At 45.8% G+C, this 25,503-nt stretch overlaps 1 protein-coding gene across 1 annotated transcript in view; it reads left to right on the top strand.

Annotated features, from left to right (window-relative positions):
• Positions 1 to 25,074, top strand: part of STARD4 (StAR related lipid transfer domain containing 4) — a 128,872-nt gene extending 103,798 nt beyond the window's left edge. The window contains exons 5-6 of the mRNA XM_069625489.1: positions 4,546 to 4,660; positions 17,986 to 25,074. Coding sequence (XP_069481590.1) covers positions 4,546 to 4,660; positions 17,986 to 18,236 — 366 coding nt within the window. The 3' untranslated portion in view covers positions 18,237 to 25,074. The remainder of the gene's footprint in view (positions 1 to 4,545; positions 4,661 to 17,985) is intronic.
• The last annotated feature ends 429 nt before the right edge of the window (positions 25,075 to 25,503 follow it).

Below are 25,503 nucleotides of genomic sequence, written 5' to 3'. Positions count from 1 at the left end.
TAGGCACTTCAACTAGTGCACATGCATGACAGGAAGGAATGAGAGAAGGGGGAGGAAGAGAAGAGCGTAATGATATGTCAGATAGTGCAAGTGCATGACAAAGAGTGGGGAGGGAAAAGAACATGCAGACAATAACTACCATAATAGGTTTGTGCAAACTGTGTATGAATTTCTATATAAAATGCAGTTGGACAGAAGGTCCTTTCCAGAGGCTTTGCTAGGGGGGGCCCTGAGGGGGCTATAGCCTTGGGTCATTTGGTTGTAGCTCCGGATAGAAGCTCAGGGGCTACAACCAAAAAGGCTAGGTAGCCCCGAGTCCTGACAGTTCTGGCATTAGCGTAGACCCTTATATTTTCCAGACCTAGCAACACCCCTGGTCCTTTTCCAACCTGTTTTATATGAGGTTGAAGAGGGATTTTGAACTGAAGTCAAAAGATACACAGATACAGCTCTGGAGATAAAAGAATTTGATGTGATAAGCAATCGCCGCAACTTCATTGTGAAGAAATGTGAGGGCATTTAGTACTCAGCAGTATAAAGACTATCCACAACACGTTTTAAATGTGTTACGTGTTGTTACACAGAGATAATTATGTGAGCAATATGATGGCAACTCCAGCCAGTCGATTCGGGATGATCAAACCAAAGGTCAAGGGGTATAGTTAAAAACCACTGCTTGTGACATTATACGCTAGTCTGAGTCTGTGATCTTTGTTTTATTTTTTTTATTTCAGTAAATTAGCTAAAGCGGTACTCATCACAGATGATATATCTGAACTCATTTTGAGCTCATGAGTACATTTCAGCATTGGTAAATAGGGCTGTTTAAAAAAATAAGTAATGTCAAACTCATTCTTAGGAAAAAGAAATCATGTTAATCAAAACCACCTATTTTTATATTATTGCATAAACTTGAATGTGAAATACACCATATGATTTGTTGGGTGCCCTGCTAATTGCTTGGGATCACCTTGTGTCAAAACCTCCCTTGTAATGAAACAAATTTGCCACTTGTTGATGTTCTGTGGTTAAATTACCTGCTCCTTGGGCCATATCAGTGGCAAGAGTTGGGGGCCTGAGTTAATAGGCCAAAGCACAGCATGGGCCTTTAGCGAGGGCTCCCAGGACGTTACCACCCCTTGGAGCTGGTAATTGTAGATAATACCACCTCATGTTAACGTCCTGGGGTGCTGTTAGCAATATATTTGTTTGAAACAATGGTTTGCGGTAGGCACCCAGCCGATTGTTTCTGACAAATATCTACCAACATGGCTGCCATGGAAATGGAGGCGAGGTTCCGAATGGAGCTCCTCTTCCTTTTCCTCAGCAGCCCTCGAGGCATGGGAGGAGTGGCACAGTGATGCCGAAACAGCAAAGGCAAGTGGTAGGTGTGGAGGAGTGGGGACTGCAGTCGAGTCCCCATGGAGAGGGAGGGAAGATGATGGATGGGCCCCAGTACCGGTGAGTGCGCTTGGAATGCTTGGTTAACCCCCAGATTCTTTGCAGGCACCTCCACTCTGCTGCCAACTTCTCACCCTCAGCAGCGGCCTGGATCAAATCCTTCTTGAGCAACAGGTCCATGAGGGTCTTTGCACCTTCCGCTGCCGCAGATCCCTCCCCTATTCATTGCGGCGTACCTCAGGGTTCTTGCGTGTCACCTACACTTTACAATATCTTTACGAAACCACTCTTTGATGTGCTTGATTATCTGGGTGTCTCCTACACCAACTATGCGGACGACACCCAGATACTCATTCCCATTTCAGGTGACTATCTTGCTGACACCAAGGCCCTCAATGACGTCTACCTGGTCATCCAAGCTTGGATGGCCCAGCACCAGCTATGTCTGAACGACGATAAGACGGAGCTCCTTATCCTGGGTACCTCACAACGCCTGAGCAAACTCGGGCCATCTTATCAGTCATTCACTATAGACGGCAACTCCATACGAGTCTCGAAAGACACCAAAACACTAGGCTTCTACCTGGACTCCACCCTATCCTTGTCGAGACAAACTAATGCAGTCAGGTCTGCCTCTGCCTACACGTGCAAACTCATCTCAGCTTGCAGACCATTCCTCACCACCCACAATAGCGTCACACTTGCGAGAACACTTATCATGGCTAAAATTGATTACTGCAGTGCTCTATACCTAGGCACCAGCCAAGAGAACCTATCCAAACTCCAAACCACCCAGAACAATGCAATTTGAGCGGCCCTGAACATCCCTCGCAACCACCACATCTCAGAAGCCAGAACTAGCCTTAAGTGGTTACCTGTTAAGCAGAGAATTTCCCTTAAAACCCTTGCCCTCACGCACAAATGCCTAGCCAACAAGGCCCCGATCTATCTCTGCAGTCGGCTTTCGCGCCACTCCACTGCCCAACCACTAAGAACTGCACAGACTCATTGCCTAACAATCCCTAGGTTTAAGCTGCAAAAAGCTGGAGGCACTAGCTTCCCTGTCCTAGCCTCTAAACTATGGAACACCCTCCCCGCTACTATCAGAGCCGAAGACTCCTTCAACACCTTCAAGAGTAAAACCAAATCTTGGCTCTTTGGCCAGCAATAGACATGTTCGACATCTGTCCTACTTACTCAGCCCGCTTGTCCCCGACACCATTTCCGGCCTGCTACCTATGCCAACTATTTTAGCTCACCCTGGGATACATCCTCTGCGGATCCTAGGGGCACTGTAACCATGTAATATATATGTATAATAATATATATATTGTAATATATGTAATTAGTAAGATTGTTATTATGCTAGCATTGTTAAACCTCTGAATGTAATCTATTCTCCTGTATGTATGTTCTTTTCTTGCAACCCTGTACAAATTGCACCCTGATGCCCCCGGGCCTGATGGCTTGCGCGTTATAAATAAACAAATACAAATACAAATGCAAGCTTGTATCATGAGATTCAGACCAAGTTCCGAGAAATCTGTTTTTTGCCCCAACCCCCAGGGGCTAATAGACTAGAATACAAAACTAAATTGCACATTATTCTGAATGGACTACCATCACCATGTAGCCATCTGTATTTGCTAGGTATACAATTGTTAAATAGGTTCAGGTTGTTCTGAGTATCAGCTGAAGCAGATACATAAATTGAGCAGATACATAAACTCCATTCAGAAGTTAAGCAATTATAGAATGGAGCCATCGGGCACTGCGCATCACACCCCTTGTCTGGAGCGGTACCTTGTGACCCACGGCCTGATTCCATACAGGGTCCAGCCCAGAAAGTGCTTCTGTCCAATAACATCTTATAACTACAGAATCCTGCAATTATTACTTGACCAATGATACAAGCTTTGCTGTATCTTTTAGTTACTTGACAATGATTGGTTGTACTAAGTAATGACAGTGTTATATTGCTAACAATCACATTTCCCTTCACTGGGTATGTTTTTCCGCTTATAATTTATAGCAGAGCTGACAACTTTAAACAGTTGTCTCGGGATGGATCCAGCAGTCGGTACTAGCTCCCTTTTACCTAGCGCAGTGCCCCATACAATATAGCTGAGTCCCACAGACTATTCGGTCCAGCTGTTCACATAGTCCCGGACATCCTCAGCCTAATACTAATGGCAGACCACATCAGTTTATTCTCGGTCATCTCATTAGTCATCTCTGCTAGCAATTGTGTAAATGATTGTCTCTACCACCATGCAATGCGTTGCTCCACTGCTTCATTTCTTTTCAGACCACTGTCTGCCCAGGAGCCATTGAACCTAGAGCACTTCGAAGCCATAACACATGGTAACAAGCGGCATACAGATATATAACATAACATATCACCAAAGGATCTGGACATGGATTGAGAGATGCCAGATTTCTCCTATTCCGGGCTCCAGGATCCGAAGAACGAGGGCACATGAGAATGAATGCCATAGTCAAAGTTTGGATTGTGAATGGATGCAAGGCAAGCATACACCGGTAGGTGGGCATATGAAGCACACGAGTGCAGACGCGTGCACAGTGCTCAGACCTATTTATCCCTACTCTGGAATGCTGGCCACTTTTACAGTGGTACAATAAGTTTGGCGATGCATTCTCAGACATTAAGAATATGCAAACTAGTTGGGATTTATATGGGGTCTCTTGACTTACATAACCTACATTTATTTCTGTGTAGGTACGTTTTATATTTTTTTGAATGTGCAGTGTGCCAGGAGCCCTTGAAAGGAAAATGATGGGCACGTTGAGGGCAGTCTAGCTATTTTGTAAACATGTTGTGTATCTGTTAAATTAGAAGACTGTGACATGAATTGGAAGGCATTGCCAACAGCATAAAGCCCTAGACCTTCACAGTTAAGTTGGATATCTTGCCACCTGCCAGACCATTCCTGTAGGAAAGAATGAAAGCATGTGTGTATGTGGAATGAGGATGAGCGCCCCCTTGCCGCCCTGGCTGATTGGTGTTTGCCGGATGCAGACACCGAAAAGTCTCTTTGCAGTGCTCCGCGCAGTGTGCATGCCCTCTGCAATGCATGGCCTCTCTAATGAAGATGTCCCTCTCTTTTGCTCCTCTCTGATTAGGGCTGCTGCATGATGCGGTACACCACTGCGGGACAGCTCTGGAACATCATCGCTCCCAGGGAGTTCGTCGACTTCTCCTATACCACACCACACGAGGATGGCCTTTTATCATGCGGTACCTTCCCTATCATTCACATTCCACCTGTTTACGCTGAGCCGTACAATCGTCTTCATTACCATACACTGTGCATGCCTAGTCGGAGTTGCACCAGTGCAATTACAGTGCAATTGTAATTGAACTGGTGCTAATGGGATTGCACGTGATTACATATGTGCAAACACAGTGTTTGCATATGTGCAAATGTACCGGACCAATGCCCAAGAGACCTCATAATGGCAGCCAGTGGGATTGCCACTACAACCACCTGACTCTTGAACTGGAAATTGCTTCTTGATCTGGTAAAGCTGGGGAGTTGCACATCCACCGCCATTCCTAATGTGTCTCTGGGCAATGTTGACCGGAACCTGCATCATGCGTATGACCTTAAGTTTTGTATCTGCATTGGTTCGTGTCCATGCTCCTTTCCACTCACAGGAGGGTGCCTGCATTTATTGATTTATTATTTCTCGATCTGTACCCTTGGCAACCTGCAATCTGCAGCATATGGCCCACCCAAAGCCTTGCCCACATATTCAGATCATTGTCGTCTTGAACGTCCATGCTTTCTCTGAACCCAGAAGCCCCGCAGAGTCATCTTCCACAGATGTGGCACAAGAGTACGGGGACCATATCGCCTGTTTAACTGTCAACGTCTATTGGCTACATCGTCGGTCTTTTTGATAGTACCCACCAGCCATTTTGTGATATTAGTTGGTCATTGTAAGAACATTACAAAATACGTTTTACTGGAATTCTAAGTCTTCACTTTCGATAGATGGAAAACAGAATTAGGTCAGGAGGAGCAGTGACTAGGCGTATTAATATTCCTGGAGTGGCTTTCTGAGCAAGTATACACCCTTCATTCCTTAACCGTCTGCCATCCTTCATAGGCCCCTGGGTCCACCTGGGACCTTATATACACACATATTTCACCCATTACCGCCCGCATTGATTTTTGATGGATCCAGTATCAAGTTTCTTCAGACCCCGGCCTCAGTCATTCAGAAGTTGTTCAGACCAAAAAATCCTTCTATTGGTTTTTCGCCATTACGGTCAGATGTAAAGTTCTCAGATGGGGTGAGACTTGTAGTTATATAGACCTCCAAACAATAAACAGATCAGAGTCTATTTGTGATGAAGAGCATATTTTTAGACTTGTCCAGAATCATGTTCTTTTTGGTATCTATCAACATCCAGGGTTGCTGGGCACCTCCTTTTACTGGCAAGATGTACAACACAAAGACATAAGTGTACCCCTTTGGGACCGCCTTCTTTTTCCTCATTCATAAAAAAATATGTATGTAACAATGCACAACCCTTCCCACCTTCTCTACCCTGGCAAAGGAATCTCCAGGACACTTTTTTCAGAACTGTCTCCAGCCCTCACTAGGTGTCGTCAGGCTACTTCAGTTTAGCACCATTACCAAAACATCTGTGTGAACTACTTAGGTCTTTGTTGCATCCGGTTCAGGGGTCATTACAATGGGTAACATTCCTCCCATGGTCCCTAGAGGGTGTGCCTCCTCTCATCATTAGGCAAGAGTAGGCTATTCTGTGAGTCCCCTAGCATCCTTGCTGGGCTGCGCGCAGTGCATCACATTGGTACTCTGGGTGGCAAGCAGGGCACTTTCTCTTACCGAATGTTAGAGGAGAATGTTTCCCAAGACCTACCTCTGGTTGCTGATCCCTCATCCTCTGAGTCAGTGACCCTGGATTATCCCTAATTACAGTGTGCCTGCCTGAGAGTCTTTTGCATCTTCGCCTTCCACCACCCTCCAGTCCACCTGGATTATCATTCATGAAATCATTGCACAGTGCTTCCATTTACCCAATATATAGAGGGGGCAGCAAGCACATATACATGCGTTGCCAGCGTGTGATGCCAGGCTCATCTGGACAAACCCCATTTTACGTTTCTATTTTAATTAATGAAATAAAGAGCTCAAACCACACAAGCAATACATGGGTGCTAGAGTCTTTATTAGGATCTGATTTTGGAGCCTAACCGGGTATGCGAGCAGACGTTCTGCTGGAAACTACTGCAGCATCGTTTCCTTCTGTTTCAGAGCTGTGCGACTGACACGCCTGTAACAGATAGTACCTGCCGTTCCATTAACTATTTAGCGGATTAACAACTTTGCTCTAACCGCACGTCAAAATCTTTGCTACAAGTGATCTGCGTGTTCTCCCACACTCCCAGTGTTTTGAGTTTTTTTTTTCGAGCACTGCAGCACAATTATGTCCTCGGGAAGTTAATTTTCGCAATCCATATCTGGCACCGTAGTGCTCGTAGCCACGATGTACGACCCTTTATTCAACCAGGAATCTGATGATCATTGACCCTGTTGTTTACCTGGATGAACACATTTAGATGAACCTGGCCACAGATCCTTTGGCAAGTGACCTCCAGTTGTAATTGCCACAAGCCATTTATTGACTTTAAGTTTGTCACACCCGAACCTGTGATAATAAGTCTGACCCTGGAAGCATCAGCCCAGCCAGCCTGGGGGGCAATTTGTCAGAATCCAAGGTAGTTGGCTGCTGAGTTGCAGTCTGTGGCAGTCTACTCTAGAGTCTTTCTACAGTTGCTGCTGCTTTTGAGGGTTGGACATAAAAACCCCTCTACACCGCGGAGCGGCCGCGGAGTTGGCTGCTGAGTTGCAGTCTGTGGCAGTCTACTCTACAGTCTTTCTACAGTTGCTGCTGCTTTTCAGGGTTGGACATAAAAACCCCTCTACACCGCGGAGCGGTCGCGGAGTTGACTGCTGAGTTGCAGTCTATGGCAGTCTACTCTACAGTCTTTCTACAGTTGCTGCTGCTTTTGAGGGTTGGATATAAAAAACCCTCTACACCGCAGAGCGGCCACGGAGTTGGCTGCTGAGTTGCAGTCTGTGGCAGTCTACTCTACAGTCTTTCTACAGTTGCTGCTGCTTTTGAGGGTTGGACATAAAAACCCCTCTACACCGCAGAGCGGCCGCTGAGTTGGCTGCTGAGTTGCAGTCTGTGGCAGTCTACTCTACAGTCTTTCTACAGTTGCTGCTGCTTTTGAGGGTTGGACATAAAAGCCCCTCTACACCGCGGAGCGGCCGCTGAGTTGGCTGCTGAGTTGCAGTCTGTGGCAGTCCGTGTGCAGGAGGGGGCAGGAGCCACTTAAACCATCATGGAAGTTAGGCATTTCGACAATCCAACCTCGCCACCACCAGGAGGTGACGATGAGGAGGCCAGGTGGACGAGAAGTTCGAGCCAGAGCCTAAGGCCAGCTTCCCTTCGCTTAGACCTTTCACGACCACCAGCTGTGCGCCCTCTACCGAGACCAAAGAATCTACAAAAATCGAGGGTTTTAAGCGACACCTCTTTAAAACTCCTTGACCTCGCTACACCTTCAAAACATCTGAATTCTGTGCCTGGCAAGGAGGCTCTACAAAGATCACTTGTGCCATCCATAACACGCCCCACCTCAAGAAGGCACCCGCGGGGAAGACGCATGTCAGTTGGGCTCTACGGCGGCTGTACCGAGAAAACCAACAACGGAGCAGGGAATTTCGCACGTCCAAAAGTCCCCAGTGCAGCCGACCGAAGTGTGGGCTGCGAGGGAACTTCTTGCGGCTTCCCAACTTCGTCAGCCCGACATAGCCCAGGAGGGCTTGCACCAAACTGCCTCTCCCTCAAACCCCGATCTTACCTCGTGGCTGGGTTCCCCGGTGACGGGGCTGGGGTCAGGTGGTTCACCGTGCACCGGTGGTAACCGCCCCAGCCGCAGTCGGGACGCGGACCTGACGTTGGGGAGGACGCCGGGTGCGGTTGAAGTGAGGGCGAGTGAGCCCGAAGCGAAGCGGATGACGGAGGCGTCATCAGAGCAAAAGGAGGCCCGTGGGATGGTCGACACGAGCGAAAGCGAGGCTCCACTTCCTCAAGGGGGTGGAGCCAAGGACAAACAAGCACCAAAGGAGGGTGAAAATAGAGAGATAAACGGGGACGTATGGAACCCTCGTTTACAAGATTTAAATGAAATTTCTCCCACAGACCAACAGACCTCATATAATTTTTCCAAAAAAATAGTAAAACCCACTCACTCGGTAAAGCACAAACAATAAAATCAAAACACAAGGAAAAAACCATTGGGTAAAACCCTGCATCAAAAAAACAAAAATAAGAAAACAAATTCATCAGAAAGGATGCTGGGAAACACTGCAATAACCAACTCGCTAAAAGCGTACTTTTCCAGTCAAGGCAAACGGAAATACGACGTTTTGCTCGAGCTGACAGATGCAGAAATGCTGGATGCAGCACTTGACGAGTCTGATGGCCCAAAGGCACCAAAGTTTCCTTATACACCAAAAGAAAGGATGACAGATTCTGTCGGCAGTGAAAGAAACCAGGTAGTTTGCCCACCGTTGGGCAGTGCCAACGGAGCGCAAACAGTACCACTGGAAAATCGAAGTCCTGTTTCAGCAAATCGATCTCCAGAGAAGATGCTTTTGCCTGCCCGAGAAATTTCAACGACAACCAGTACAAATGAGTCTCAGCACCCTCCACTTTTTCTTCTACCTAAAGAAATGCAGCCAACAGATAATGTTACAGGGTGAAAGGAATAGGCCGCTCATCGAGAAAACAACCATCACCTCATCCTCAGTCTCCGATGAAAGCAAAAGTCCAGCGGCCTTTTTCTACTGTCTCACTTGAATTAAAGTCTCCAGAACCCTCATCTAAAACAGCATCTTCTACCCCACAGGGTCCTGCCCATACTCCACCTTGAAGGGAAAGCATGGGACCTGGTCAAACAGAAGAGGGATCAAATGAGACCCCTCCAAGAAAGCGAGACCTGACAACATTAATGTCAGCATTGACTATTGCGCTCGCCCCATTCAGAAAGTTATATGAAGCAATAAATGACACATTAAAGGATCAGACTACACTGATCACCATGACTCACACCAAAATAATCTTTTTTGAAGGCTACAATACCACAAAAGAAAAAGTCGACAGTGCAATTTATGACAAAATCGTAAGCGACCTTAAGTGTCCGAAGTCAAAAATCTCAACTTTCTCATCACATCCCATTGCAATAAAAGATTCAAGAGAAAGTGCAACACAAACTGATCAAATTGTTGGAAAAGTAACAGAAATGAGTACACAGACACAGTCAGTCGACAACCAACTTGCAAACAAATTCTGCTTCAATTTTGAGAGAAAGCTTTCAAATAACCGAAAATCAAAAGAAAAAACGGATCCACCAAAGCATTTTCTATTCGAAGGCACGACAAAGAAAACACTTGTCAGGAGCCCATCACAAGACTCACAGTCTCACTCTCCTGTCACAGTTGTTGACTTCCTACGAGACGAAACGATGATGAAAATTTCCACTTATTCGTCTCCTGCAAGTGAAACTTCACCTCACACTGAAAAGCAAAATGAGGTGAGTTTGCTTAAAAACCAAGCAATCGCAACTCCTCCAACGCCTAAAAATGGAGGACGTTCAGCGAGCAAATAAAAGAGCGGTCGAATCCAAATCAAAGACACCCTAGAGGTCTAGACGCCACATGGAAAAAATCGGTGGCAATCAAACAAAACTATGCAGACCTAAAATCACCAAAAGACAAGGAAAACAGTCGAAAAGAAGGTCAGCTTCTGCAAAACAAACCTACCTTCCCCACAGAGCCGAAAGAAGACTTCCACCTTAAATCCAGCATCCGAAACCAAAAAATGGCAAAGCAACAAAGACTGGCTCTTGCGTCAGTCTTTAAACTGGAACAGATCCCGGACAACTTGGAAAAGATTACCCTAAATAGGGGCACTGTTCTGAAAATTCTGAAACATGTCAAAAACTTTGAAGACCTAAAAACAAATGATCTGCTACTGGTAGAGTCCTATCATAAGGACAAAAAAGCAAAGACGTTTTTACACGCAAGTGCAGAAGCCAAAGGCAGACTGACTAAAGAAGGAAAGGAAGATCTCCTGAGAAAGGGGTACTTGATTTCTGAGATAAAAAGTGGGCAACCCGGACCGAATTCGGAGTCCAAAAACCCCCCGCAACAACACGAAAAAATTCATTACAGGTCCAAAACTGAATTTAATGACCGGAATTGGTCATCGACCCAAAGAAGAGATTCACCTCATCGATCAGCTAATAGAGAAAAGCTGAAAAATCGAGTCTCAACTATTAGCAAATTAGCAGATATAGACTCATACAGAGCCAATGAAAGACTAGAAGAAAGAGTGCAAACCAAGAAAAGAACCTTGTCGCCCTTGAGAAAAAGGTCGGAACAAAAATTGTCTGACAGAGTTACGAATCAATCAGCACCTAAAATGAATCTACCAATTTTTGCCCCGATTAAACAACTACTAGCATGGTTCCCGAAATCATCATCTCTGCAAACAAAGAAATGGCAACAAAAGCCATCTAGCATCAAGGCGGATTTCAACAAAGTAGATGCAAGTCCAAAAATAAAAAGTCTGCCATATGATCTCCAGTCACGTTCACTCAAAATGATGTCTTGGAATGCTAGGGGTTTTAACCATCTCAATAAACCTGGAGCAATAAACCTTGGAGCATTCGATATTATCACTCTTCAAGAGACTTGGCTTACCACCCCCCCGACTATTGACGGCTTTGCAGTTGCAATCTCCCCGGCCAAGAAAGGTCGTTTGGGCCATCCATCATCTGGGCTACTTGTGGCAGTCAAATCGGGCTCAGGCCTTTCAATACAGAAGAAGCTGGCAGCAACCCAATCCTACCTTGCAGTCTCAATAAAGTGGGATCAACTAGACAGGAAGAGCCAAACCTTAACCTCCCTTGAGAAAACTGTTATTACGGTCTACTGGAACCCACAAGCCATTTCGGACAGGCTCTTCATTGAATCCATTCAGGGAGAGATAGACAACATAATGACAACCCAAAATAGTCCACTAATAATTGTAAGTGGAAATTTAAACGCCAAATGTCCGACTGATCCCTCAAGAACCCCATCACCGCGTCCGAAAAGCCAGGTGGAATCTTGTGGAAAGAAATGGGAATCACTTATGGCTTCAAGAAATCTTCGCAATATTGACCACTCACTTCCGCAGACGGTCCACATTCCAACCTGGGAAAGGGGCGCCCTGAATGGGACAATTGACTATATATATGTCTCAGAGGAGATGCTCCGCCGAATCTCATCTTTTGAGGTTTTAAGGGCTGAGGCGAGTGATCACAACATTTTGCAAATAGTATGGCCTATGGGAGGAGAAGACAAAACGATAATGCCAGAACACATTGAATCAAATATTCAAGGAAATCGCCTAAGACTCACTGCCAACCGAATAGAGGAACTGTCCAGAAGCTACAAAAGCCATTGTCTACGGGGTAATAACGAGTCATTAAAACCTACTGACTACCAGCCCTTATTGATTCCCTTTGTGATTCCCAGAAGGCAAACCCGAAAGCTTATCCAGAATCCTATTCACACCTATGACAAGGAATTAGCATCAAAACGTTCTACCTTGAGAAAGCTAAAGAAACTGGCAGCACAATCAATCTCAGAAGATCCTAGAAACCTCTATTTGAAGGAACAAAAAAAGTACAAATCTTGGTTACGCTTCCGCAGAATTTTCCTATACCAACAGGACTCTGAAGAAATGCTTAGAAAACTGGCTACCAAAAATTCGGGAGCCTTCTGGCAATTAATAAGAAACTCTAATGAAGGAGAAATCGCAAAAGGTTTAAATAATGTCCCAGAAGAACAATGGAAAGCACATTTCGCCAAAATTTTCCAAATTCCTAGTCAAGTCACAGAAGATCCGATGACGGAGGCAGACCAAACCGCATGGGAAGATTTTTCGGATAAAGAAGATATCATACTGGCCATTAAGCGTCTGAAATCGTCCAGAGCTCCAGGGCCAGACGGAATAACCAATATCGACCTAAAAAATCATCCAGAGAAATGGGCAAACTTTATAGAGCAGGTATTCAAAAACTGCAGCGCTACAAGATCGATTCCTAACTCTTGGCGCACTGCAGTGATTGCACCAATCTACAAAAAAGGAGACAGAACCGACCCGAGAAATTATCGTCCAATAGCACTTCTGGACACAATCGGGAAACTTTATGGGTCATTTCTTCTAAGGAGCTTCCAATCATGGGCAAAAACAGCACCGTGCAGAGACCCATTTCAAACAGGGTTCTTGAAAAATTCGGGGACCACAGCGAACATCATGGCCCTGAGCATTATAAAAGCAAGATCTACGCAAAGACTTGGAAAGGTATATGTTGCCTTTATTGATCTAACCCAAGCGTTTGATCAAATTGACAGAAATCTGCTTTGGTCAAAATTAGGCAAATGGAAGTGTCCACTTAACATCCTTGACCCAATAAAGGCTTTCCACGATAAGACATCGATCAGGGTCAAGCTGGATCAAGCAGGAAGGCTTTCTGACGAAATCTCGACCCTTAGACGCGTAAAACAGGGCTGCCCACTGGCCCCGGCTCTATTCATTTCCTTTTTGGGTGACCTTAAAGACAATTCGGATGCGATAAGATCTTTTCCTCCGAAAATTGGAACTACACCTGTGACTCGCCTATTATATGCCGATGACATCATCCTTTTAGATCAAACCGAAATTGGGCTTCAAAGGCAACTTGACAACTTGGGCAGTTACATATCGAACAACAACTTAGAAATTAACAAGGAAAAAACAAAAATTCTGATTTTAGGCCAACCATCAAAGAAGAATTCAAAATCGTTTAAATGGTACATCGAAAAATCGCCTGTTGAAGAGGTAAAACTTTTTAAATACTTGGGGGTGTGGCTGGACAACTCGAAAACAGAAGCCTCAATGCAACAACACCTATGGGACAAGACCCGAAAACTAACTACACAGGCCAGAATAATCAATCGAAAATACGGGCGGTTTTCACTTCTCCCTGTTATCAAATTCTACAAGGGTAAAGTAATACCAAGTTTGACGTACGGCTGCGAAGCAATGCTAGCGATTCCTCCGACAATTTGGCCTAAACTGGAAGCATATTTTTGGCGCAAAGTCCTTCAACTCCCGAATTCCACAGGAATCTCGATCATCAGAAGAGAATTGGGAACTCTCTCCTTAAAAGCAACAATCGAAGTGGGAAAAATGGCGCTTTTCAGAAAAATAATAATGCTAGAATCTCCGCCGCTATACAAAATAATAAACTCTGAAATTACTGAAGGACGAAGCAAGGTCATTTCCTGCTGGGCAGCAAAACAGCAAGTATCTCTGGCCAATAATGGTTGCAGCGAAGAAGATCTAATTCAAAATCCTACGAGAATAAAACGCAAGATGGACCAACTTGATTGGATAGAGACCTTGACATTGGCTAGAAAAAACAAACTCCTCTGTCACGTGAACTTTGAACCAAAAAGATTACATACACCGAACGAAGTTCTGAAGAGATTTCCTGACAAGTCGTTAAGATCCGTCTTCTTGCGTTCTCGCCTTAATTTACTGCCGACAAATGAAATAAGGGCTATTAGAGGCCAATCTCAAACAAACCTCTGTCGATTGTGTGGAACGACACGTGAGCCAGAAACCGTAAAGCATCTCCTTCTGCATTGCCCCGAAACAATAAAGTGGAGAAGAGCTTACTTGAGACCACTAATAGACAGTGACTCCTTGTATGAAGAAAAAACCTGGTGGAATCGACTGATGAGTGGATCGAGAACAACTTGGGCGTTGGCAACTTCCAAAATATTAAAGAATGCTTTAGAGTCTTGTCTACGCAAATCAGAGGATCCAGAAGGAGCAAATTCCAGTTTACCGAAAGGTACAAGTTGAGCGTGAAATTCAATCAGACTTTTAAGTTTAAAAGGGTAACTGCAAAGCCCAAACTCTAACTTCAAGTCGAATTAAGCTTGCGAAGAAAGAACAGAAAAGAAATTTTGACTGATTTTTTTGTCCTGTTTTTGCAAAATCATTGAATTGATAGAAGCAAAATAAAAAATAAAAAAATAAAATTAGGATCTTCTTGCTCTTAAGATTTGCCATATTATCCTACATCCTTAAACAGCTCCCGTTGTACCGATGTGGAGGGCGGCTGTGTGTTTTCATTTTGATAAGGATACAAGGGTCCCCTCTCATAACTGTAAGAGGAGTCGTTGCCTACTGCGACCTCGTTTGGGAGGTCTGGTACCCCTTTCTGCGAGAGAAACCTGATTGTAACCATAGCCCTCTTTTAGGAAATCATAGTATTTGTCAGCATCGAAATCATTAGGGGCCTGGTTTTGGAGAGACATTTCCAGAACCCTTTTTTAAACTCGCATTCAACTGGACATGAAGTTCATAGGGGCCTGGGCGGGTAACATTATGGCAACTGTAGGCCTTTAGGCGGTACACATATGCAAGAGTGTTTCATTTTAATGATAACTCCTAATGACTCATTGCAAAGTGAAGACACACAAGGAACTGATGTGATACTTACCATATAAATGATGTTTTTTTGAAAAGTAACGAATACAACAAAATGGCTTCCAGGCAATTCTGTCGTTCTCAGCCCCTCTGACCTTTACAGTTTACAGCCCAAATCCCACCACAGGCTCCAATCTCCCTAATAGAGTCTGGGCCTCATTAGGAGTGTGCCGGTCCGGTAACAACGGCGCCGGTAAGCCTACCGGCACTGTTGTTACTGGACCGGCACACTCCGAGTCTGCGGGCGGGTGATGTCCCACCCCACCCGCCAGGTCTGACCTGGTGGGCAGCACGGCAGCCGCCCGCTGACTTTCACGGAAGCACCGGTGCTGGTGCTTCCATCATCCCCGTTCCCATTGAGTCCTATGGGACTCAAATGGAAATGGGGATTAACGATTATCTGGCGCCTGACTTCCAGGAACACTGGGGTCGTAAATATTGCAAGTCCGGCGGCAACCCGCCGGCAGCACCGGCTGGGTTACCCACGGACTTGTAATGAGGCCCTCTCTCTCATGTAGGAGGCTCACCCACATTCCCCGGGAGTCGTTTGCTGAACTGTCTGGAGACAGGACATACATACTGTGTGAACCTATCTACCCAAGGGACCCCAGACAGGTCATTAAAGTCAGACACCTTGTCTTGGGTATTGGGCTTAGTCTCTCCATACCTGACTCTCTGGACTCCATCAGGAGGAGCAACTATGGCAATTCTGGACTTTTCCTCGGTCCTGGTCGCTCTCTCCTTCAACTATCTGTACTGGTACTCTTCATGTTTCTGCATTATTTTAGCTGTACACTGTTTGTAGATGTTTAGGCACAAGCCTTCCTTGTTTTAACCTGGTGCTGGACCCGGGATGTGACTTTACGTGCCACCTAGGAGGCTAATGGCTATACTTGGTATCTACCATGCATGAAGAAGGAAGGCTGTCTGGAATCAAGGGTTCCTTGACATAGTGACTTGGCTGTGCCCTCCAGGGAAAGAGAGATTTGTGGAGGGCCTATTTATGGTGAAAATGAAGCATGTCAGTGTTAGGAAATCTGGGCAGGGTTGGCTGCCAAAAGCCATGTGGGAAGGATGCAGTCCTTCAGAGTTTCTGCAGGATTCTATTCACACATTTGGCAACCATCCAACCAGTGAGTGCCACTGCATTCAAACTGTCCCGGTCATCTGCCGACGCTTTCATTCGGGAGCGGATTCACAGTCGATTCCAGAATGCATTCAAGTATCCAACCTCATCCCATTCTGGATACGTTCAACCCTCACTCGCTAAGGCAGGCAAGCGCCATGACCATACGTGGCAACATCTGCACGACACAATGTTCTGCTGTTGGATTGAACACTGGATTAACACCAGGGTTAGAGTACAGCTCAAAATGATACACAGAAGTATACCCCAAACCAGTGCGGCCTGTCTGTGCCAGGAGACTGCCGCCCGAAAGACCTTACATGGGCACAGAAGTATACCCAAAACCAGTGCGGCCTGTCTGTGCCTGGAGACTCCCGCCCATAAGACCTTACATGGGCACAGAAGTATACCCAAAACCAGTGTTGCCTGTCTGTGCCAGGAGACTCCCGCCCATAAGACCTTACATGGGCACAGAAGTATACCCAAAACCAGTGCGGCCTGCCTGTGCCAGGAGACTCCCGCCCACAAGACCTTACATTGGCAAATCGGGAGTTGCGCCCCTGAGGAGGTCTTAACATGGAAAAATAATGTCATCAGACAGAAATAATAATACTGGGGCCTTGTAGCAGAAATGTAACTTTTGATTTTCAGTCTTACAAGCGAAAACATGGCAGTGCATATATTGGACATGTAACAGAGAACACAATGCTTACCATGAGCAGAAGTATTTGTGAGTTCCAGCGATACAATAAGGCTTCTAACCACGTTCCCTAAAGGCATTGGTGGTGTGGCAAACATGTGCACACATGCAAGTGTATCTTACCTGTTTGGTCCCCAGAGCAGGGGTAAGAGTCTGTGGGATATTACAGTGCAATGCTACCATGGCAGATGTGGGGGTGGGGTGTTGGTATTGGTTGCTGTAGTGACAGAAGCGCATTCCTCATTTCAAATGCCTATTGGGAGCTGACAGCACAAACATTAATTCTCACAGAGCCCTCACCCCACATCATAAATCCATATTATTCTCACGTCCTGGCGAATTTTGATATGGTCCGAAGAGATATAGAGTTAAAGGTGCAATACTTACATCTGCATGGTGACAGTTTGCCCTCAAAAATGGGGAGCGCGGCCTATGAGCAGAATAAAATACCATACTTGGATTGTGTATTTATGTATTCTAGGGGCAGGAGAACACAAATATGCAGTACATCTATTGGGCAGGCAACAAGAGTAGAACATGTTTCAAATTAGCACAAACGGCTGAGAGCCGCAACAACATGGGGCCTCATTACGGGTTTGCTGGTAACCCGCCGGTAATTCTGGTGGGTTACCAGTAAACCCACCTTACCGTCTATGTTGCCTGGAATCACCGGGATATTACGGGGGTTGGGCGGAGTGACGTTAAGTTCCCAGGGATTGGATTGCTGGAATCAACGGAACTAGTACTACCGGTGCCAGTGATTCCAGCATTTTGCTGCTGGTCGGGGCCTGAACTACTGGCAGACTTGTGTTTTGCCGGTTTGGAAAAAAAATGCTGATGCCAGAATTACCAGCAATTTTTCCGGCTTTTTTTCCAGACCGTCAATGTTGTAATGAGCCTCCATATCAATGCTTTTAACTATGTTGTAGAAATTGGATTGGGGAAAAATATGCGCATAGAAAAGTTTATTGTTCCTAAGAGCAGGAGTGAGAGGCAGTGGGATATTACCTTGGAGTGCTTGCATGGTGGCTGTGAGGGTGGCTTGATTTTCCTTCCCTAACATATAAACCAGAATGTCTTGTGTTCCTTTTTTGATAGGTGTTAGTGTTGAATATGGAGAGGTCCAACCAAACTGTGTCCGTGGATTCAATCACCCCTGTGGTTGGTTCTGCCTCCCGCTGAAGAGCAACCCAGACCAGAGTCTGCTGACGGGCTACATTCAGACGGACCTGCGCGGGATGTTGCCCCGATCCGCGGTCGATTCTGCCATGGCCAGTTCTCTGGCAAACTTCTTCACTGATCTCAGAAAGGCTCTGAAGACCAAGCTCAACTCCAGCTTTCAACCATGACTTCCGCCATGTGCGAAGCACTTCTGCCAGCCAGTGTTATTAGGCATGTTAGAATAGATCGGACTCTGAGAGAAAATAGGGCCTTCTCTTGGGAAGCCATTTGGCCTTAACGAATTGTGCAGCGTTCGCCCGAAAGTTGATCATTTGTTTTTATGAAACAATCGTATGGAAGTGGTATGTTTTGATTGTACTGTAGATCACAAGACAAGCATTGGGCGGGATGCTGAGAAATTGTCATCTCTGCTCCAAGTGGCTGAATGTGCTGTCCACAATCTCTTGCCTTAACTGACAGCCAATCACAATGCGGCTCTAGCGCTCCTAGAGGTGCAGTGTGGCACTGCACATATGTAGACGACGCATGGCATCAAAGCCCAGGCAGGGGCAATGGATGCAGCTGAAACGGGGCTTCAGTTCATTGCACGCAAGCACTCAGTATGGACTGTCTATCATTACACGTATGTATTAATAGCAATTGTCTATGAACATAAGATCCTGTGACAAAAACAGGGTGCACATGAATTATATTGTTGTATATAACAGCCGTTCTGTGAGTGCGAAAAGTCATACGTTTGTTTTGACTCATTTTTATGATAGATGTAAATGATGGGATGAAATGTTGATCAAATATGCTGTGTCCCATGGGTCTGACGTCCATTTATATGCACCAGGGCAAATGCATGTTGCTAATGTGCAAGTTGCATTAGCGTCAGTTCAAGAGACTTTGCACTGCATGTGACCTAGCACCAATGTATTTACACATGGACAGATTGCATTTTCGCTTCCACACATCTGTGCATTCCTTGCCCAGGTATGCCCAGCGTGTGCTGCACTCCAATGTGTTGTGAAAATCCAGATTATTCCGGCTCCATTTTAAATTATACAGCCTTCAGTGTGTGCTGTATTTAACTCCTCTGTAATTTATTTGTGTTTTGGTTTTTCATTGATATTTGTAACTGGCTGTAGCAAATACTGGGAAACCATGTGATGTTCCTGAAACGAATGACAGTGTCCATGTGTCCATCCCCAATGGGGCCTTAGTGAACAAGTGCAATGGTGTGTTTAAATGATTATTGTCTTATGTTGTAATGTACCTCTTGTTGACAAGAGCGTCTTTATTTTTGAAATGATGCAATTTGTGGTGCTCCTCTAGAAATAAGTAATACCTCTGCACACTATTGCTTTAAAGGGAAGTGGGCTAAGGTGCCTATCCAGCGAATTCCAGATTACTAGCCACAATGCATTTGCCACGCAGCAGCCCCGAGCATATATGGTGCAGTGTAGACATTTCGATAGCACTAGTGCTCTCCTGGCGGGTAATTGAGCAGATAACCAACATCTGTTATTGTCCTTTTGTTGTTCTTCATGATTCTGGTCCTGTGCACAATTGCGCCAAGGCGCACATTGGAGAACATGTATTCCTTTTCAAAGTATAGACCTCATAAAATGATGCATTATTTATTCAGTTATCTTGTACAACTTTTAACGTTTTACTGTGTGCTTGTCATCATGTAGGGAAGGGTTCTGCAACCTTTGGCTCTTCAGATGTTTTAGACTACAACTACCATCTGCCCTAGCCAGCATAGACAATGGTTAGAGATCCTCGGAATCCTCTTCCAGAACATCTGGCAAGCCACAGGCGACAGCCCCCCTGATTGAGGGTCCATCGTTTGGGCCATGGCAGTGCACCTTGAGTCGGCCCGCTTCACTTCTGGTTAGCGGGAGGCCGGGCAATCATTTCTGAATAATGCCTGCGCATGGCGAGGCCTGCATCCACCTCGTGGTCAGTTTGGAGCCAGGCCTCGTGTGTTCGCGTTTCCTTCACGCCCAGGGCACTGGAAACCACAATTTCGTCAACAGCAGGAACACATTGATTTTGCATGTTTGTTTGTGTTTCATGATTTTGTCCAAGATTTTTATTTTATTTCTGGGCCATACTTGGGACAAAAACTAAATAATTTCTGTGATGTTTCGGTTCATGCTTTGTGGCAGAGAGTTATTATACTAGTCGGGTATTTAAGAAAAAACCTGATGACTTATCACGCTGAAATGAAAACGGGTTGGGCGCATTTGCACCCGTGTTGGGGGGATGCTATGAATGAATGATGGAGGGGCAGGGCTCCTTTTGCTGCTTGTTCAGAATGAAAGTAAGTGCACAGAAGGGTCAGAGAGGTATTTGTATGTACCCGCTGTCTGCTTGAAACAGGTACAGGTCAGGGGCGGCTTTTGATTCTACACAATATGTACCCCTTTGAGGTGCTTTAAGTGGGGTAAGAAATTGAGGGGGGGCCTTCATTTGGGGGTGTGGCTTGCCCGATGGGCGTGGCCTAAAACTTGAAGGCGTGGCCTAAAGAAGAGCATGTAAAAATTAATAGGGGTGGTCTCGTCTACATAACTAAGCGCATAATGCAACACTGCTGGTACAACCAAAACGTGTGGTCCTGGCCAAATCATTTAATTGCACTGCTGATGGTGAGGCTTTTTAAGAAGAGAGAAAGTTGACTGCTTTTAATATAAAATACAAGCAGTCCTTGCATTCGGGGAGGGGGGCCTACCAACAACTTTATTACTCAGGGGCTTCGACATAAACAAGTTTGTATACCACTGCCATTGCCCAATCCGGCCAGGGCATGGTTGCAGAGCCCAGCTCCTGCACGTGGGTGTGCTGCCGACAGGGTAAGGTGACAGGTTGAAGATGTTGCTACGAAAGCGCACTACCAGGGGACCCTCATATCCTCCCACCCCAACAAGCAAACAGAAAAGTTTACAAATGCTTCTGTTTTTAAATGCGCTGGGGTGTACTCTGGAGTGAAGGCCGCGATGCCTGCTTTTAGGAGGCATTGTTTAAGAAATAAGAGATGGTTATGACCATGTGAGGAAGAGAGGGTGGGAACAGGGGAGTAGCGGGGCAGAGGTAGGGTGACCAGACGTCCCAGTTTTGCCGGGACTGTCCTGGTTTTTTCTGCTCTGTCCCCCCATCTCAAGATTATGCTCCCATTGGAAAATGCAGTGGTCCCGGTTTTTGGGAGTAGGTCTTCATAGCTGGCAGGCCCAGCTCACACAGAAGAAATGCTGCATTTTACAATTTAAGATAGTGTTAGTTTGTGATAAATTAATTAAAATGTGGGTTTATTTGAACAGTAACACTTAAACCCACCTTCTCCTCCAAACACTACTGAAGTGTAGTACCTTGACAGCCACTTTCAAGAGTTTGGGCCTTATTACGAGAATGGAGGTAGCCATGGAGCTATTAGCTCCATGGCTACCTCCATTCCGGGCTCCATTACCGGGTTCCTGCAATGGGGACTTACCGGGTTACTCCAACATAGGAGGACCCGGTAATTCCTCCTTGCAGGAACCCATCCCCCATAGGGCTCAATGGGAATGGGGAGGTAGGTCATAACGGGCAGATTATATCTGGCCCGTTATTACCTCCCTCTTCCCCTCGCGGGACCCGGAAAGCACGCCTGGTATTACCAGGCATGCGATCCGGGTCCCGCGATGGAAAGCACGTAATCGGCGCTCCTGGAATGAAGGGGTCTGGTCCCGTACCGGCCCCCTTCATTACGGGAGTGCCAGCCTTATAATGAGGCCCTTAGTCTTACTTTTATGTTAGTTGCCCTGTCCTGGTTTTTTACTTTTTAAATCTGGTCACCCTAGACAGAGGTGGTGTGTGCCTTTGGGTTCCACTGATAGGCCAAAGTTGTTTAACACCTCTGCGTCTGTTCTCAGCTCTGTTCTGTTATGCAAATGCTGTAACGGCCCCTAAAATAACTTCCTAACCAACACCAGCCATCCATTTTCTATCTATCTTTCTTTCTTTCTTTCTTTCTTTCTTTCTTTCTTTCTTTCTTTCTTTCATTCTTACTTTCTTTCTTTCTTTCTTCTCCTAGCCTCTCATTCCTTCCTCCTCTCACTTGAGTGAACAACTCCTCTGCCCCCTCAGAAGGCCACCCACCTCCCTGCATTTCCCCCCACCCCTCCGCGTTGTGTACCTCTCCTGCCAAGCGTCCGGCTGTGCCCCTGGTTGTCCCCCTTCCCCAGGTGCCTGTCGCTCTTTTTTCTTCCAAAACCAAGATGTGGCATAGAAGGCTGGGTCCCTTCATAGGGTTAATGGGTCAACCATTAACACCCTTTTGTCTCCACTCCTGTTGGGCCTTTTACTCTCAGCCCTATTCTGTAAATAGCACAACAGGAATTGGAGACAAAAGGGTGTTAATGGTGGGTGGGACGCTGTGCATTTCCTGAGCTGTGACTGAGAGAAGTGCGGTGCAGCCACAGCTTTGCGCTAACTAGTTTGAACGAAGCTGTGACTTCCCTGCACTTCTGTCAGTCACAGCTGCCTGACTTAATGATGGCGGGCACATCTCGCGTCGCCGCTGAGGCCGTGACGGGTCAATGACCCGCTGTCAAGTGGTGGGATCGGGGCCCAGCCCACTTAAAGCACTGCCCTTTTGTGCATTCATGACAGTGTTTTCTGTGTGAGGGAGTGCACCGGATTTCTCAATTACAGAAAGGGGTGAAAATGGGAGTTCCCGTGATGTTCACATACTCACTCTCTCTGTGACTCACCACTTCCAACTTGTGAAGTGGGTGCATACCAGCACCTGTTGGACAAACACGTTTGGGGAACCGGCTTCTTAGCAGTAAATGAAGTATTAAACATCTCCTGCTTCCCTTATTATGGTGGGATAACCTAAAAAGCGGGTTTTACCCTGACACTATTGTACATGCATTTATCATAAAACGTATCAAATCGGCTCTATCCGGGATTCTGAGAGTCATGTTTGCTACTAGTTGCATTAACATGAAGGCTTTTGGGGAAAGGGGCTTGGATTGATTCTTGCAAATGGAAGAACCTTCACATGACGCACGTGAAACAGCTTTTTTTGGCCCTGACAAACGGCTCATTTTATGGTGCTCGGCCCTGTTTTCTCGTGGTCTGTATGTCCCTTCGTCCTTACTACTGCTTGTCTCTGTCCGTAGCTAGAAGCACCTGCAGGTATAAGTGACCCTCTGCTGTAGTCTCCTGTCCTTGGGGTGTAGAGCCTCGTGCCCCCTGAACTGTAGGTGCATTCAGAGGACAGCCATGAAGAGCTGTGCAATGTTTGCGCTCCTCCGAGAGCTTTTTCAGAGTAGTGCCACCGTGAACAACCCGTCGAACTAGCTTAGGTGCCCACTCCTTCATTAAAAGCACCAGCAAAAGCACCAGCAGTAGCAATAGTGCAAGCGTTGATTGGAAAACCAAGTGAAGCTTTGTAACTCCCAACCATTCCTGAATGAAACTGATCAGACTCGTCTCTTTCACTGCTTGACACCATTTCAAGTCAGGATTCATTGTATCATTTCCGTTTCCTGGAGTACATTGTATACACTTTCTAGCCGGTCAAGTGGCACAGCGAGTAGAGCGCTCGCTTTGACATCTGTGCAGAGCCTGCTGACGCAGGGTCGAATCCCGGCAGGGCCAAACTCAGCCTTTCATCCTTCCGATGAATAAATGAGCACCACACACCGTGGGTAATAATAAGTAGCGCTATATAAATGCTAAATTATTATTATTATTATACGGTCCAATCATTGACCTACTGAATGACACTCCTTCAATCGTCCCAGTCACTGTTTACAACGTTGCCCACCAATGGGGCGGAACCAGCACGTGCATGTTGGCCATGTGCTTTGTTATGCCTCTCAAAGTAGGCTCACACGGCCCTGTGCACCTAGCCAAGTGCACATGCATGTTTGTATGATATCCTCATTTCTCCTGTGCGGTCTACAGCGCCTCGATGTTGAGTTATTTCTGCAGGCACTTTATCCACCCATTCCATCTCCTCTGCTGAGCCCGCACCCTACATGTAATACCCCATGCCCTCCTGGTGTTTCCCCTATGTAAAGTATACTCTGTTGCTCACCAGATACGTTTGCAATGTGTATAACCTATACTTTTCGCAATAAAGCAGACTATGTCATGAGAATTATTTTTTAAGACACCCATGTTTTATAACAGGTAAAGCCCCCGTGTGATTATTAATAGTGTGGGGGGAAATATTGTAAATGTATGTTGCACATCTGTGCCACTTAATGCTGCTAAAATGAAAGTGATGTTTTATCTACATGCAGTACATGGCAGGCACCTGACCATGTTCATGGCTGTCACCCATGTACGATATACATTTTAGTCAAAACGAATTGGCCGTTAGTCAATATAGATCTTATTATCAGTTTACTTTTCTAACACGGAAGTGCACACCTCATGCAGGTGCTACATTCTTGCCAATAACATGTGCAATAAAGTGCAATGCACATGGATCACATATGATGTTGATTTTAATGATGACTCTTCATGTGAGTCGTGCAGCAATCCATGCCAACTCCTATTGCCAGGTCTGGCATCAGTCCCTTCTACAATGAATGCACAACCAATGTTATCCCGGCAATAAAGAGCAGCATTCGCATGCCCTCTTGTGGGTCAGGTGACATTAATAAACTGCTTGCTTGCTTATGAGTTGGCATGTGCATGCATGTTTAGGAAATTGCCCCGTTGCTCGTCTGCACTCGCAGCCACTATGCATTTGTTTGATTTCAACTGCATTTGTATTATTATCCCTTACTTCTCTCATTCCAAGATACCCAAGCAAATACCTCACTCCATGCTGTTTCACAAGTTGGGGGTTCAAACCTCATTCAATGAAAATATTGTTTTTAAGAATAATGTCTACCTAACAATGTGATTCCTCTCATTGAGCACAAGAAGCATGTCATATCAAGCATTTACACATGCAAATGATGTTATATTTATAATGTGTATGTAGCATTGCACAAAGTAAAACAATGAAAACATTGATTTGGACTCTGTCTAATTTGTGGATTCTGAAACATCTTGTAGGTCTGATATCAGTTCAGCGGTTAAAGTAGATCTGCACACATGATATGATAAATTATTTCTAACACGCTTAATACCCAGAGGTTTCTGAGCACGGACCCAGGGATCGAATCTGTGTTGCTCCGCGTCGTCTTGCTTCCAAGGCGAGCACGTTGCCCCTGAGCTATCCTCCCATAACCGTGTACACTAAGGGCTTACTTTCAATGCTGCTGTAGAGAAATGACACATTGTCAGAGATGAGTGACAGTACTAATCCTGGGTGCAGGGGTTTGGTGGGTGGAATTCCCAGGCATTAGGTGGCCAGAAGCCTGCCTTAATGCCTCAAGCGGAAGGCTTCCGGCACCCAATGCCCCAGAATTCCACCCCCTGCTCCCCAATTCTATTTCTCTT

This window comes from Ambystoma mexicanum, chromosome 6p (genome assembly GCF_040938575.1).
Source record: "Ambystoma mexicanum isolate Mex_15411 chromosome 6p, UKY_AmexF1_1, whole genome shotgun sequence".
Lineage (NCBI taxonomy): Eukaryota > Metazoa > Chordata > Amphibia > Caudata > Ambystomatidae > Ambystoma > Ambystoma mexicanum.
Note: the sequence above shows the minus strand (reverse complement) of the source record. Positions and strands in the feature narration are given on the sequence as shown.